A 16,992-nucleotide genomic window follows, 5' to 3' on the forward strand; every position below is an offset into this window, starting at 1 on the left:
CTAACTCCTTTTAGCACAACTTGAACCCAACAACAGCCTTTTGCAGCATCCAGTCAGATAATTTAGAACCAGAAATTAACCAGAGACGCTGCTGTTAGCAGGTCAATAAAACTTTAGTTTCTAAAGAATATTTAACTCTGGAACCAGAAGCGCATCGGTACAAAGGGTCCGGAAAGAAATTTTGAATGGGGAAAAAAAGTGATGAATTACTTTAAAATTGTAATTAGTAAATGAAAATTAACACAGTGAAGTCCCAGCATTAAATTAAACACGATGTGTTTAATATTTATATAATCAGACTTAAATCTTTTGAAGTAATTCTGATGTTCATGTCCATCAGAAATAGAGATGCAATAGAAATTATTTTAAGCGTCAAGATTTGAACCAGAAATTACTTTAAAGTCAGAAAAAAGAGGAAAAGAGTAAGCAAATCAAATATTTATCTAAAACAATTCCACAAGGTTCCCTCCGTTTATATTTGGCCAAAAATAGATTTATGCATAAAGTTCTGCATCCTTTACATACTGTGTTCTGTATTAGCTTAGCTTAGCAGCGTAATGAAAAGCAAAGACCAACAACTTGAATCGATTCAGGACAACAAATCGATTTATTTCTGTCCCTGTGATCGGATCCAGACTGGTTCCGGTTCCAATCGGACGCAGACCAACTGATGAAGTGGACCTGTGGTAGAAGGCGGCGCCGGTCAGGACGATGGAGTACTCGTTGGTCCATTTGGACGTGTAGCCCCAGGCGTGTTTCAGCGGGTCCCAGAAGTGGCTCCGGGGCGGATAGCCGACGATCCGGTCCGGGAAGCTGCGCCACACCAGGAAGGCGAAGTTCACCTGCAGGGAGGAGGCCGTCAGGATGGGAGCGAGCGTGTGTGTGTGTGTGTCTAGGTGTGTGTGTGTCTAGGTGTGTGTAGGTGTGTGTGTGTGTAGGTGTGTGTGTGTCTAGGTGTGTGTGTGTCTAGGTGTGTGTGTGTCTAGGTGTGTGTGTGTCTAGGTGTGTGTGTGTCTAGGTGTGTGTGTGTGTCTAGGTGTGTGTGTGTCTAGGTGTAGGTGTGTGTGTGTGTGTGTCTAGGTGTGTGTGTGTAGGTGTGTGTGTGTCTAGGTGTGTGTGTGTGTCTAGGTGTGTGTGTGTCTAGGTGTAGGTGTGTGTGTGTGTGTGTCTAGGTGTGTGTGTGTCTAGGTGTATGTGTGTGTAGGTGTAGGTGTGTGTGTGTGTGTCTAGGTGTGTGTGTGTGTAGGTGTAGGTGTGTGTGTGTGTGTGTGTGTGTGTAGGTGTGTGTGTGTGTGTGTGTGTGTGTAGGTGTGTGTGTAGGTGTCTGTGTGTGTGTGTGTGTGTGTAGGTGTGTGTGTAGGTGTGTGTGTAGGTGTGTGTAGGTGTGTGTGTGTCTAGGTGTGTGTGTGTGTAGGTGTGTGTGTGTGTAGGTGTGTGTGTGTGTGTCTAGGTGTGTGTGTGTAGGTGTGTGTGTGTCTAGGTGTGTGTGTGTGTAGGTGTGTGTGTGTGTAGGTGTGTGTGTGTGTGTCTAGGTGTGTGTGTGTGTAGGTGTGTGTGTGTGTAGGTGTGTGTGTGAGTAGGTGTGTGTGTGTGTGTCTAGGTGTGTGTGTGTGTAGGTGTGTGTGTGTCTAGGTGTGTGTGTGTGTAGGTGTGTGTGTGTGTAGGTGTGTGTGTGTGTGTCTAGGTGTGTGTGTGTCTAGGTGTGTGTAGGTGTGTGTGTGTGTAGGTGTGTGTGTGTCTAGGTGTGTGTGTGTGTAGGTGTGTGTGTGTGTGTAGGTGTGTGTGTGTCTAGGTGTGTGTGTGTGTGTAGGTGTGTGTGTGTCTAGGTGTGTGTGTGTGTAGGTGTGTGTGTGTCTAGGTGTGTGTGTGTGTCTAGGTGTGTGTGTGTCTAGGTGTGTGTGTGTGTCTAGGTGTGTGTGTGTCTAGGTGTGTGTGTGTCTAGGTGTGTGTGTGTCTAGGTGTGTGTGTGTGTGTCTAGGTGTGTGTGTGTGTAGGTGTGTGTGTGTCTAGGTGTGTGTGTGTGTAGGTGTGTGTGTGTGTAGGTGTGTGTGTGTGTGTCTAGGTGTGTGTGTGTCTAGGTGTGTGTGTGTCTAGGTGTGTGTAGGTGTGTGTGTGTGTAGGTGTGTGTGTGTCTAGGTGTGTGTGTGTGTAGGTGTGTGTGTGTGTGTAGGTGTGTGTGTGTCTAGGTGTGTGTGTGTGTAGGTGTGTGTGTGTCTAGGTGTGTGTGTGTGTAGGTGTGTGTGTGTCTAGGTGTGTGTGTGTCTAGGTGTGTGTGTGTGTCTAGGTGTGTGTGTGTCTAGGTGTAGGTGTGTGTCTAGGTGTAGGTGTGTGTGTGTGTGTGTCTAGGTGTGTGTGTGTGTGTGTAGGTGTAGGTGTGTGTGTGTCTAGGTGTAGGTGTGTGTGTGTCTAGGTGTAGGTGTGTGTGTGTCTAGGTGTGTGTGTGTCTAGGTGTGTGTGTGTGTCTAGGTGTGTGTGTGTCTAGGTGTAGGTGTGTGTGTGTGTGTGTCTAGGTGTGTGTGTGTCTAGGTGTGTGTGTGTAGGTGTAGGTGTGTGTGTGTGTGTGTAGGTGTGTGTGTGTGTGTGTGTGTAGGTGTGTGTGTAGGTGTCTGTGTGTGTGTGTGTGTGTGTAGGTGTGTGTGTAGGTGTGTGTGTAGGTGTCTGTGTGTATGTGTGTGTAGGTGTGTGTGTAGGTGTGTGTGTCTCCAGCTCCTCACACCTCGCTGGTCAGCAGCACTGTGTCCTCGTCCAGGCTCAGCACCGCCTCCGTTTCTATGGCGACGTGAGGCAGGAAGCGGCTGGTGGTCTGACAGGAGAAGAGCTGGTGAGACGCAGCTGTGGAACAAACAGGAAGTGACATCACGGCTCTCACCTTCCTCCTGCCGTCCGTGACGACGAGGGGGACGGGCATGGGCGGCCATTTGCTGCGGCTGGGCGGCGGCTTCTCGCTGTTCCACAGGATGATGATCTGGAAGCAGAGACCGGATCAGCACCAGAACCTCTAGAACCCGGTTCAGGTCCAGCTGGGACTGGTTCAGGATTCACTCTGCAGGAGGAACCAGTTCCAGAACCGATTCTGACCAACTGGATCCGATCATCAGAGGATGAACGGAGATCTTCTCAGGGCGACCCACAGGGGGCGCCGTCTGAAACGTTACACAGTGAAAAACTAACAGTTCGGTTATTATTATATTATATTATTATTATATTTATCCTGAGGTTCATTCTTCAGTTATTTTCACCACATTGTTCATTAATTCATGAGCCAAACATTTGGAGTTAAACTAAATATTTAGTTTGAAATTGGGAGATTAATGAACGAATGAATCACATGGCGAAACTTTAACTTTGAAAAATAAAACTCCGTTTTTTTATCTCATGCTAAAATGTCTTTTTTTATTTTGATTGCTACAAAACGATGGCCCATGGCGCCACGCTGCCCGGTGTTTGGGTCAGAGTGAATTCTTTAGCCGGGTCCGTTTCTTTACCTGTGAGCAGTACTTGGACCTGGACACCACCTGGAGCAGCTTCATGATTGGCTGAGACTGGGAGACGAGCGGCGAGACGGCGTGGATGACGGCGGTGAACTCGTGGCCAGGACTGACCCCTGGAGCGGTCCAGAACAGAGAAGACAGATCGGAGGGTCTGAACCAATCAGAACCAATCAGGATCAACTAGTGAGCCAACAACAGGCTGGGTCTGGGTCAGAACCACAGCTAAAACTGCTTCAAAAGTCATTATTTATTTACAATTAAGGCCTTAAAATGTCTTAAATCTATTTTAAAAATAAGTTGGTTTTAAATGTATTCATAGAATACAAAATATTTAATGATATTTAATCTCAGACAGTCTATGTATTTTCTTTCTCATTGGATTTTTCTGTCAGGTAAAAGTTTGAGTCACGCAGAAATCTTCATTTCATTCTGTGACTCACTGCTAATACCCATGCTAGCTAGCTAGTTAGCTTGTTTGGGCCTATCTTGGGTAAATGTAATTTTATGGGTTGGATGAAGTTTGCACTTTTCTTTAGTCTTAAATTCCTTTCATAAAAGTCTTGAGCTTGAGTTGCTGAAACCTGCAGACCCAAACCGTTCGGGTTCTCCTCCCAAAAGCAGAACCAACATTCACCTTCAATCCAAAAATAACTTTGGTTTAGGAAGTGAAACTGAAAGATGGCCGTGGGTTGAGGAGGTCCAGGCCCGTTTCCCAGGTCCCAGCCTGGTTCCCGGGTCCCGGTTCCCAGGTCCCGGTTCCCAGGTCCCAGCCTGGTTCCCGGGTCCCAGTTCTCAGGTCCCAGTTCCTGGTTCCCGGGTCCCGGTTCCCGGTTCCCAGTTCCCAGGTCCCAGCCTGGTTCCCAGGTCCCAGCCTGGTTCCCAGGTCCCAGCCTGGTTCCCGGGTCCTGGTTCCCAGGTCCCAGGTCCTGGTTCCCGGTTCCCAGGTCCCGGTTCCCAGGTCCTGGTTCCCAGTTCCTGGTTCTCAGGTCCCAGTTCCTGGTTCCCGGTTCCCAGGTCCCAGGTCCTGGTTCCCGGATCCCAGGTCCCAGCCTGGTTCCCAGGTCCCAGCCTGGTTCCCAGGTCCCAGCCTGGTTCCCGGGTCCCGGTTCCCAGGTCCCGGTTCCCAGGTCCCGGTTCCCAGGTCCCAGTTCCCAGGTCCCAGCCTGGTTCCCGGGTCCTGGTTCCCAGGTCCCGGTTCCTGGTTCCCAGTTCCTGGTTCTCAGGTCCCAGTTCCTGGTTCCCAGGTCCCGGTTCCCAGGTCCTGGTTCCCGGATCCCAGGTCCCGTTTCCCAGGTCCCAGCTTGGTTCCCAGGTCCCAGCCTGGTTCCCAGGTCCCAGCCTGGTTCCCGGGTCCCAGCCTGGTTCCCGGGTCCCGGTTCCCAGGTCCCGGTTCCCAGGTCCCGGTTCCCAGGTCCCAGTTCCCAGGTCCCAGCCTGGTTCCCGGGTCCCAGCCTGGTTCCCAGGTCCCAGCCTGGTTCCCAGGTCCCAGCCTGGTTCCCAGGTCCCAGCCTGGTTCCCGGGTCCCGGTTCCCAGGTCCCGGTTCCCAGGTCCCGGTTCCCAGGTCCCAGTTCCCAGGTCCCAGCCTGGTTCCCGGGTCCTGGTTCCCAGGTCCCGGTTCCTGGTTCCCAGTTCCCGGTTCCCAGGTCCCAGGTCCTGGTTCCCGGTTCCCAGGTGAGTGCGTACCTAGTCCCAAGTAGTAGAAGGGGAAGTGCGCCAGGTGAGTGGAGAACTCTGGCAGAACCAGCAGGCCGCCCGGCAGGTAGTTCCACATGTATCTGTTTCTGGAGACGTGGGAGAAGACCCGGTCTTTGATGATCTGAGCAGAAACAGGAAGTAGTTTTATCTCAGCAGGAAGCCCTACATCAGACCCAGCAGAACCGGGCCGGATGACTCTGGACTCACCTCCAGGGTGGTCAGGACGATCTTGTCCACAGAGGAAAAGTAGGCGTCCCACAACATCTGGGTCCGCTGGCGGAGCTGCAGGACTCGCTTGTTTGGTACGGCGCGCACGGTGGACGGCACCTGCAGGAGGAAGAGGAAGAGGAAGACTCTCTCTCTTTCAGACATGTTCAGGGTGGACAGGAGCTCCAACACCAGAACCAGAACCTGGATCCAGGGCTGAACATGGAGGCTAATTTAGATGGATTTTGCCTTCAGGAAGATAATTAGTTCTCTGTCCCGGTGAAACATCGGACTCGGCGCCGGCTCCGGTTCTGTTTGGATAATTTGAGCTTCATTAGAGGAACACATTGATTTCCTGTCCACTCCGAGGCTCACAGGGACTTTAACTCAGGACTAAACTGAGGGTTCTGGTTCTGAAGAAAATGTTTCTACTCTTTTTTGACTTAGACTAAACGAGCGAACCAATTAGCCATTAAATGCTAACAGACTGTTGTCTTTGATGACAACACTGAATAATCAGCGTTAATTCACTGAAGGCCTCATAAAAATCCTACCCATCGTTCAACACATTCTGTTGAACCATTAATTGTCCCAGAAATTATTGCGGCAAATGAAAACGTCATTTTCAGACCATTTTTACCAAACGTAATGTGAGCACATCCACTCAAAGATTTTTTTAAATACAACAAAACAACAATAATTAAAATGGATTATGAAGTATGTAAACAAAATTGTATTTAAAACAACAATCAGCTCAGACAGGGAAAACAGGCTAAAGGGGCAGGTAGCGCTAACTAGCTACTTCGTAGCGGGTGTCAAAGGTTTGCAGTTTCAAAATGGCGGTTTTTCAATTATATTACAAGAGACTTAATGCTTGTTGTCCAAATGGAAATTAGCATTTTCATTTATCATGGCAATAATTGATTTTATGTGTGTGTGTGTGTGTGTGTGTGTGTGTGTGTGTGTGTGTGTGTGTGTGTGTGTGCGCGTGTGTGTGCGTGTGTGTGTGTGTGTTACCTGCAGCAGCAGCCGCTCGTCTCCCTCGATGACGGCCTGGTTCCACTGGATGACGTCAGAGAAGGGAAGCTCCCAGCCGTTACTGAGCAGGACTGGGATGCAGGCCGCCTGGACACACACACACACACACACACACACACACACACACACACACACACACACACACACACAGAGTTTGGGTGGGGTCAGGTCTGAACGAGGCCAGCGTTCCTCTGCAGTGACTCAGTGGGAGCTGAGACCGGCTCTGAGGCTAAAGCAGAACAGAACCGGTCCGGTCCCGTCCTCTGGGTTCTGCGGATCGGACCTTGATGTTCCCCATGAGCCCAGCAGGGGGCAGCAGCAGCGACTGGAAGGGAAAACCTGCTGCTGGAGGGAATTAGGATGCAGCTGGGATGAACCGGGTTCTGTGGTTCTGGACCGGTTTCAGTGAGGCTCTGTGAGGGGAGATCCAAACACCCTGGAGCTGGGGGGAAGTTTCCGACCACAGCTCCTCTCTGGGTCCGACTGGCACCGGACCCAACACGCCAGGCTGGACCCTGAAAGGGGGACAGGAAGTAGAAACAGGCTTCCTGCTGCTGATTGGTTGGTTCCCTGGAACTGGGCCCGGTGTTTCCAGAACCGTCTGGGTCCATATTGCAGGGCAGAACTCTGTGCCTCAGAAGGCCCCGTCTGCCTGGCCGGACCGTGATGGACGACTTAATGGACCGTCTGAGGCTAAGGGCTGAAAGCAGGCCGGGCCGAGCCAGAACCGGAGCACTCAGCAGGAAACAGGAAACACTCAGACGGATCAATACGCTAACTGAGCTGCTTCCTGTCGGCCCGGTCCGGTAAACCCAGAGATAATTCAGTAAAATCTCCACATACAAGAACCCGACCTGGCACAGACGGGACTTAACTTAAAAAATAAAACAAAATAAGAAAAAATGTTAACGACTTTAAAATTGAGCATGGTCATCAGGGAAAATTAATTTCTGCACTAAATTGTCCATCGTTTATCTTTTGGTGTCAAACCAAACATAACAGGAAGACTTGAACAATCAAGTCTTCTGATTATTCAAGATGGCCGCCATGATTGTCAAGAAAAAATTATTTTTGAGCTAAAATAGCCAATTAAATAAATGTGTTTGGTATCGAATTATAAAGTACACATTTGAGACCATATTTATTTTCTTGATCTTCTTTTACTGATGGACATTTTTCAAAATGGCTGCCATTGTTGTAATGGAGAATAAATGTTTACACTGAAATCATCAGGAGTTATTAGCCACAGATAACCAACATGATCATTAGCCACAGCAACCTAAGCAACAATCTTAGCTCTGCTTGTGCTAAAACCCTAAACACATTAAAAAATTAGCAGACGCTAACGCTAACATTAAGACGTCTGTCTCTCATCTCCGTCCTGTTGACGTTTGGTTTGAGACTCACTAACAGCAAAGTCCTCAGTTTCACTACATGTTATTATTTTAAAGTTGTGTGATCAGGATGACCAAAGTGTAAAACATGATGTGACATAAAGATCATCCAAGTCATAAAAACTGGCAACATTTTATGGCAATAATTGGCTAAAAGGCTCAAAAACGGCGGCCATCTTGAAAGATGGACTCCACAAATCTGATCTTTATGAAGAAGAAACATTTCCTATAAACCGTGAAAGGACAGTAAACATGTGGGAGAGGAGACCAGAATGGAAACACAGTGGTGGCAGCATCATGCTGTGGGATCATGGATGGAGGGAAATCCAGGAAGAAGGAAACTGATGAGCTGATCTGCTACCTGCAGAGACTCCAGGAAGCGGAACGATCCGAGGCGGCGGCCGCGAGGAACCAGGCAGAAGGTGGAGTTATGGAGCAACTCCTGGTAGTCGAACCTGCAACACAGGAGCAACATGGAGGATCAACATGGAGGAGCAACATGGAGGAGCAACATGGAGGAGCAACATGGAGGAGCAACATGGAGGACTCAGCAACATGGAGGAGCAACATGGAGGAGCAACATGGAGGACTCAGCAACATGGAGGAGCAACATGGAGGAGCAACATGGAGGAGCAACATGGAGGACTCAGCAACATGGAGGAGCAACATGGAGGAGCAACATGGAGGACTCAGCAACATGGAGGAGCAACATGGAGGAGCAACATGGAGGACTCAGCAACATGGAGGAGCAACATGGAGGAGTAACATGGAGGAGCAACATGGAGGACTCAGCAACATGGAGGAGCAACATGGAGGAGCAACATGGAGGAGCAACATGGAGGACTCAGCAACATGGAGGAGCAACATGGAGGAGCAACATGGAGGACTCAGCAACATGGAGGAGCAACATGGAGGACTCAGCAACATGGAGGAGCAACATGGAGGAGTAACATGGAGGAGCAACATGGAGGACTCAGCAACATGGAGGAGCAACATGGAGGAGCAACATGGAGGAGCAACATGGAGGAGCAACATGGAGGAGCAACATGGAGGACTCAGCAACATGGAGGACTCAGCAACATGGAGGAGCAACATGGAGGACTCAGCAACATGGAGGACTCAGCAACATGGAGGAGCAACATGGAGGAGCAACATGGAGGACTCAGCAACATGGAGGACTCAGCAACATGGAGGAGCAACATGGAGGAGCAACATGGAGGACTCAGCAACGCAGCAAAACATCTGAAAGTTGCGATCCATCATTCTAGGAGCTGCTGCTCAGAGCGACACTGGCAGAAACGTTAAAGGGTTAACAGAGGAGCCATGTTGGGATGACTTCCTGGAGGCGGAGCTTCAGACAGAGCAGAAGCTTCTTAAAGAGACAGAGGCCCAATTTCATGGCTTTAAATTAGGAAGTAAAATTTAAGTTATTTTTTTTAAATATGTAACGTTTTTATACTGAACATCAGCCAATTGATGCGGACCAGAACCTCACAGAACCGGGCTGAGACGGTCAGACTGACGGATAATTCAGTTAAAAACAGCAGAAATTCATCTGAGATCCAGAAATATGTCCTCTTCCTCCTCTTCCTCTTCCTCCTCTTCCTCCTCCTCTTCCTCCTCTTCCTCAGCGCCGCTCCGGCGTGCAGCTTGTTGTTTCTGGACGGCTGCATGGTGAACACAAATACCCGGACCGCAGCCCAGCCTGTCATTAGAGGGCCACGGCCCGGCCCGGCCCGGTTAGCAGAACCTTCTCGGTTCTGCCTCCCACTGAACACAGAGCGGTGTAATCTGAACATGACCCCGCAGCAGCTGATTCGCTGACACCGGTCGGTTCTCCTGCCTCCATCAGGTGAAGAGCTGCAGCGGATTTGTGTTTTTAATCAGGAGTTACATAAAATGTTTCAGCTTTAATTCGGATTAAACCACATTAAATAAAACATCAGACTGGTTCCTCTGCAAGGATTTAACTCATCTGCCATGAATCCATCCGACCTGCAGAACCACCGGGCTCATCTGGGCTCTGCAGGGGATTTTATACCGGCAGCCATTTGTAAAGTTAAAAATATCAGCAATAATCTGGATTATTTAGTCCATAAGAGAAAAAAAGGAGTTTTCAGAATTGCATTTTCACCAGTTTGCAGCTAAGTTCCAAAGTAAATATTTAGATCAGAGCTAGCAAGGTTAGAAATTAAACGTTTAGCTTCAAGCAAAAATATTTAGTTTGGAAGCTAGATAGTTAGCCTCAAACTAAATATTTAGCCAGCTAACTAGATATGTTGTTTGTAAACTAAACACTCAACTAAAATTTGGCTTGTTAAATATTTAACTTGGTAACTAAATATTTTGTTTCCAAGCTCAGTCTTTGCTTTGATAGCTAGATACTTAGTTGTGAACTAGCTATATTTTTAGTTTTCAACCAAAACATTTAGTTTTTTAACTTAATAAGTACCTAACTAAATATTTAATTTGTTACCTCAAACTGAATGTTTAGTTAGAATCAGGTTGTGGCTGAATGACGCTGTAATGAAAGTGAACTGCATCATTTTCTCTCAGGTTATTTCTGACGTTTTCTGGCCGCTTTGTTTGATGCTAAGTTTAGCAGCAGGAGCTCAACTGGACATGATGGGAATCCGTGTCCTGTTGTCCTACAGCGACCCGGACCCGCTGACCGGTTCTGACTGGACACAATAATCAGATGTTACTGGGGAAATGGGCCGATCAGAACCAGAACCAGAACCCAACTCGTCTGGACCAGAACCAGAACCCAACATGCTGGACCAAACCCGGCTGAGGTTCTGAATCTACAACACACCAAGACCCGGTCCGGTCGAAACCGGAACCTTCTGCTGCCATGGAGGAACGTTCCTGGGAGCGGACAGCGTGGGGGACAGTTTATGACGTTACACAGTCAGAGATTATCAACAGTAATTTTGGTTATTCTGCCGCCATACGGAGAGGTGGTGACGTATTTCCGTTTGAATTTATTCCACATAGGTTGGTTCCAGGTCCTGCTTGCTCCTATTGTTCTTGGCCGAAGCTGCAAGATCTGTACCATGAAAAAGATGCAAAACTTAAAATATCTGTGAGCTGCTGGTACAACGACTGAGTTTTGTGGTGTGCCGTTGTTTCCAGTAATTAGCCGGTACCATCCGGTGCTTAGTTTTTTCATTTTCCAGCTGATATCAAGGCGACAGCGGAATGTAGCAAAAACTTAGCCACTACAGCTAACACGCGGTTTGTAGCTGCCTGCTATTTCAAAGCTTGAGGATATTGAAGATCCAGCGTCAGAAATGGGAAGATGGGGGATATAAAGGGAGTTGTACGTGGTTCGTTTAGTGGAATAATTTGTTGGAGGAAAATAATGCCGGAGGAAATCCACTGCTACGGGAACAGGCTGAGGACAGAGGCAGCGATTCGGCACAAGGTAAGTCAATACGTGTGTTGATGTGCGTTTATGTTATATGGAGTATGAAATTATTTTTAGGCAGCTCCTTAGCTTTTGTTTATGTGACAATTATATAAAATACATTTAACATGCAGTCGGAGCGATACCGAGCACGGTCATTTAAAAACAGCCGAGAGCAGCAACGCTCCAAACCACACAAGAAGTCAGTCAGATTAAGGTCCAAAACCTTAAGTGGCACCGACCCACATAAAAAACCCACAGAACAAATGGTGCAAATCACGTATTTCCCGAATCCCTAATATATGATTATCTACCTTTGCTGTTTCATCATTATTATCCACGTTAGAGTGAATTTTTCCACTTGGCTGCTATCATCTGTTCTTGTGTTACACAATGTAATTTCTCTTTTTTTCCCTCTGAGATTCTGCTTAGAAAATGAGGTTATGAAGTTACATCCTCCTGCTGCTTTTTGTTTTTAAAATGGTTAACGGTTACTGTGGGCAAATCCAGCAAGGACCAAGTGAAAAACTCCATCTCTAACACAGAGTGACCTGCGCACCGGAAGCAGGCTATGTGGAAAAAAATGCGGAAGTGCTAAAACGGAAGTCCGTGGCATATACCCTATTGAACCTTTCAGTCTGGAGCTAGCTCTAAACTAAATATTTAGTTTAGAAAACATATATTTAGCACTAAGCTAAACAGTTAGCTAGCAATATCTAAATATAAAGCTAATTGTTAGCTTAGCTAACAAAATATTTAGCTTTAACCCCTAGAACCCGACGGACCCACCGGTGGGTCCAGCTGCCACGTGACCTCAGCTCGCTCTGTAAACAAAGGCTCCACGTGCCTTTAATTTTTTTTTTTTTATCCGCTAAAAGAGGCTTTGATCTTTCAAAAACTACTCTGCATAAAGGTTTTGCCCAAAATGTTAAGATTTTAGAGCTATTTAAAAACAGCTGATGAGATATAAAGGTCCTCAGGCGATGAAGCAACTGCCCGGAAAACACCCGATCAGCTGATCATCACGGCCATTTGGTGGCTTCACGAGACAGTGGAAAGACTCTCAGAGCATGGCACAAGATGTCGGCTATGCAACATCATGATGTATTTTCCGGAACCCGATCTAAACGTCTGCGCTCTCCGTGCGCTCTCTGTGCGCTCTCGGTGCGCTAGCTACACTAATTTTGCTAGCGTTAGCTCCGCTCGTAGCAATTCGAAAAGCCGCTGTTCTTTCACAGAACGCACAAGTGAAATAAGAATTTTCACTGTACACACCTTATTTGGATGCTTCCAACTACGCCGATCGAAACCTATCCCGAAAAGGACCATTCACTGAGCGCATTTGATTAGAACTGGAATGGCGCGGAGGGAGATGTCAGATGTGGAGGCGTTGGAGGAAATATTTCGGAGCGACGTTGAGCTGGAAGACTCTTCTGATAGCTGGTGGGATTCGGACGAGGAGGAAGAGGAAGAGCCGGACACAGCTAACAGACTTGATCTCGGTGATGTGTAAGTTTTCCCCCGCAATTTCACACAAAATATTTGATGTTTTGGTTCTATTTATATATTTATTTATTTATTTATTTCTGTGATTATATGCTTGTAATAACGGCAGGAAGTAAAACCATGTGGTTATTTGTTTATTTATGTTTTACTAAAATATGTTTTATTTTACTAGTAAGGATTTCATGTTTACTTTGGTTCATTACTTTGTAATAAACCTCTAATTCTTCAAATACTTTATTTTTATTCATAGTCAAGTGGAAGCCGAACCATCAAGCTCAGATGGAGCTGAACCTCCCCCCACCTCTCATGATTCTTCATCTTCTTTGAGATAAGATGTCCATTATGCCAAAAAATTGTTACAAAATAAGAAATGTGTTGTCACAGTGCAACATTAGTGTCTTTGCTTTATTTTATAAGACTATGTGATGCAGCTTCATTTTGTAGTTTTAGGGTTTAGTTTAGTTTTTGTAGTTTTTTTTTATTTTTGAACTTTTTTTTTTTTTGGTGGTGGTGGTGGATTTTCAAAATTGTTTATTTGTTCTTGGAAATTACTTCAAAAAGTATTTTTGACTGTTTTACCTTGTTTCAATAAAAGTTTTCTATTTGGAGTCAAAGAAAGAGCTTTCAGTTCATCATTATTATACATATTATACTGTGCACAATGGTACATTTTGCATATAAATGGGGTAAATGTCATGACCAATGGTTATATTATATGTAGAAAGTGTCATTAGATGGTAATAAGCTATTTAATTTTAACAAACCCCCAGTATTGATGTAAAAAACACATTTGGCACAGTTTGGTGACATTTTTGGATAAATGTGCCAAAATGGCCTCTCCGCCTAAGAAATTTCTCACTAATACCATTCTAAAATAAATATGATTCATCTGATTGAGTCCAAATTTGGTATATTTTTACACAACATTTAGATTTAAAAGTCTGTACTACTTTTTTGTGCTATAAATAATATTTTGGTAGTGTTTTGCAATGTTTATTTCAAAGAAAATTTTGGCGAGGTTCAAAAAATGCAAAATATTTTGTATTTTGTCCCTAATATTTCAGGCAGGGTCAAAGCTACAATGGTGCTGACACCAGAAAACCATTCTATGACATCTTACCTTTACAGAGGTACCAAAAGTTTCTTCTTAAATCTAATAGCTGTGAGGCTATAAGTGATTTACTTTTGTGTGTTTTTGTCAGGCAGAAATTTATTTATACCCCCTGAGGGTGTAAGCTATTTATTTAGAAAATACAATTTATTCTCCACTTTGCATATTAGCTAAGTTAGCTCGGAGGTAAAATTCAATTTGATGCTAAATTTTTAGCTCCAAACTAAACAGAGATAACTAAATTTTTAGTTTGGAGCTAAACAAGTCAATTTTGCTAACTAAATATTTAGTTTGAAATTGTGACATTTATAAATGAATGAATAACCTGACAGAAAAAAGAATCAATTAACGCCTTGAAAAATAAAAAATGTCTTTATTTTTAGATTCCTGATGGTTTTAATGTTTAAGGGATGGTGTGACATCACCATGTGTGTGTTTGTTTGTTTGTTTGTTTGTAATACCTTGTGGGGACGATTTTCCTGACATATACTACATTGTGGGGACCAATTGCTCCTTGTGGGGACCGGAGCCTGGTCCCCACGAGGGGAAACCCTGTTTTTGGGTCAGGGGTCAGAGTTAGGGCTAAGGTATGAATTGAGTTTTGGTTGGTTAGGGTTAGGAAAAGGGTAAAGGTCAGGTTTAGGCTGTAGAAATGAATGGAAGTCAATGGAAAGTCCCCACAAAGATAGCAAAACAAACGTGTGTGTGTGTGTAGGTGTGTGTGTGTGTGTAGGTGTGTGTGTGTGTGTGTGTGTGTGTGTGTGTGTAGGTGTGTGTGTGTGTGTGTGTGTGTAGGTGTGTGTGTGTAGGTGTGTGTGTGTGTGTAGGTGTGTGTGTGTGTGTGTGTGTGTGTGTGTGTGTAGGTGTGTGTGTGTGTGTGTGTGTGTGTGTGTGTGTGTGTAGGTGTGTGTGTGTGTGTGTAGGTGTGTGTGTGTGTGACATGGAGCAGCCTGACCATGTTTATCTGTGAGGCGTTTCTGGAATGTTGGGAGTTTCTCATGAATCTCCGTCTCTCTGTGTCTGCAGCTGGAAAGTTTGGGAAGGCGTTTGGGTCACCCTGGACATGACCTTTGACCCCGGGTTGTTTACCCCTGCTGGACCCCGGCCCGGCCCGGTGGAACTCTGTCCCTCCGCTTTAAGCCCGGCTGAGCCTGCTGGCGGCAGAGCTTCATTCCCAGCTGGCTCCTCGGAATAGAAACAGCAGCGATGGAGTCCAGGGCGCCCCTCCCCAACCTGCTGCTGAGGACATGGACACAGGGGACACGTCCCCCTCCGATGGACTCGCCATCATCGTCAGACTGAATCGAAGTCTGGTAGTCCAGTTGACCCGGTTCTGCTGCGGTTCTTCCAGAGTCAAACCAACCAAACGATGTCAGAAACGTTTATAGTTTCAGGCTGAAGGAACATTTTGGTCTCTACTAAATCAACTCATCTATTTTTCTTTTGTTATCCTTGTAAACTACAAATAGTCCTAAAATGTGACCAGAACCATCAGACTCATAGTAAATAAAAATGTATTTTTTGATTCTTTACCTGGAAAACTTTTCATCCTGTAACGTCGAAACGTTCAAACAGCTTCAACCTTCATTAGGATGAACAAAGAAAACCACAATGATGAGCCAAGAGAAAAGGTTTTCATGTCAGGTTGTTCAGATGTTTGTTAAGTTTTCCTGACATGTCGGCGCCTGACTGGTACCGTTTGGTAACTGGACCCGTCAGAACGTCTGCAGCTGCAAGACGCAGCAGAGATGTTTTATCTCCGCTGCGTCTCTTCGGCTGGTGAAACGTGACACCAGCCGTCCGCCGCACAGAGGCACTGGTTGAGCTCCGGAACCGGGTCGGGCCGATCCGCTCTGAGCGGCGCTGGGGAGCGGGACACAGAGCAGGCAGTGTGCTGGGCCTGGCCCGGGTCCAGAAACTCTCCAGAACATTCCTGAGAGAGACGGCCGCCTGGCAGCTGGAGGGTTCTGGTAAACAAGCTGAACAACAGCTGAGAGCAGGAGGAGGCCCGGTTCCGGAGCGGGATGACCCGATCCGGCATTTTACACACTATTAACGCTCAGAGAACAGAACGATTAATCCTTTATTACGACAATTAATCGGTTATTCTGATGATTAATCAGTTATGACGATTAATCGGTTATTCTGATAATCAGTTATTCTGATAATCAGTTATGATGATTAATCGGTTATTCTGATAATCAGTTATTCTGACGATTAATCAGTTATGATGATTAATCGGTTATTCTGATGATTAATCGGTTATTCTGACGATTAATCGGTTATTCTGACGATTAATCGGTTATTCTGACGATTAATCAGTTATGACGATTAATCGGTTATTCTGATAATCAGTTATGACGATTAATCGGTTATTCTGACGATTAATCGGTTATTCTGATTTAAAAAAACCTTCTGATTCTTCATCAAAGCCTTTTTACACAATATTAGAAATACATAAAAAATTGCAAGTAAACAAATTATTTGTTTTAAATAAGAAAATAAACATTTTATTCCTTTAGTGAACCTTTGATCACCTGCATCTAAAAAATCCAAACATCATCAACCTGTGAAAATCTCATGCCTTCCTGCTGGACATTCACATGGATCTAATCTGGTGATTAATCTGGATTAGCAGATTAATAACTGGATATGAGACAGTTTACAGGAGAAACTGAACCCGCCGATATTGAAGTTCTGGACAAATTTATCGAAATGTTTTTATTTTTCTTCAGTTTTGGATTTCTGCTCTGACTTTGTAATTCTTTCAGCGAATGGCCTTTTTTTTTTTACAGATAATTAACAAATCAATTACTAAATTCGTTGACAATTATTTATTAAAAAATTGATTAATCGTCTCTGTTCTGATCACCAGTCTGGAGCAGATCAGAGCTTCAGTTTGCAGGAACATGTTGGGTTCGCTCTGAGCTGGAGCAGAAGCTCGCTAATCGGAGGCTGCATCCTTACGGTTGCAGCGGCGCGGCGCCGGCTCCTGACTGAAGCTGGTTTCTATTGATCTCCTGACGCCTCAGAGGAGAGAGTGAGCTGCATGAGAATGTGCAGCTCTGCAGAGCAATCTGCTGCTTAAAGAGCCCAAACCTCCACTGAAACAAAAGCAGAGCTGCAGGAGACGTCCAGAT

General features: G+C 45.8%; 1 protein-coding gene across 2 annotated transcripts in view; it reads right to left on the reverse strand.

Annotated features, from left to right (window-relative positions):
* The window catches only part of ext1c (exostoses (multiple) 1c), a 34,387-nt gene that overhangs the window by 1,089 nt on the left and 16,306 nt on the right, over positions 1–16,992 (reverse strand). The window contains exons 3-10 of one of the 2 annotated variants that reach the window (XM_014973099.2): positions 8,188–8,281; positions 6,412–6,519; positions 5,395–5,514; positions 5,176–5,308; positions 3,486–3,604; positions 2,870–2,965; positions 2,717–2,803; positions 682–842 (exon numbers count right to left, since the gene is read on the reverse strand). In XM_014973099.2, coding sequence (XP_014828585.2) covers positions 682–842; positions 2,717–2,803; positions 2,870–2,965; positions 3,486–3,604; positions 5,176–5,308; positions 5,395–5,514; positions 6,412–6,519; positions 8,188–8,281 — 918 coding nt within the window. Of the gene's footprint in view, positions 1–681; positions 843–2,716; positions 2,966–3,485; positions 3,605–5,175; positions 5,309–5,394; positions 5,515–6,411; positions 6,520–8,187; positions 8,282–16,992 lie in introns of both variants that reach the window. The other variant, XM_014973097.2, reaches the window with a different exon arrangement.

The sequence above is a fragment of the Poecilia mexicana genome, unplaced genomic scaffold (genome assembly GCF_051168715.1).
Source record: "Poecilia mexicana isolate PSO_F unplaced genomic scaffold, ASM5116871v1 scaffold_11, whole genome shotgun sequence".
In the NCBI taxonomy this organism is placed as follows: domain Eukaryota; kingdom Metazoa; phylum Chordata; class Actinopteri; order Cyprinodontiformes; family Poeciliidae; genus Poecilia; species Poecilia mexicana.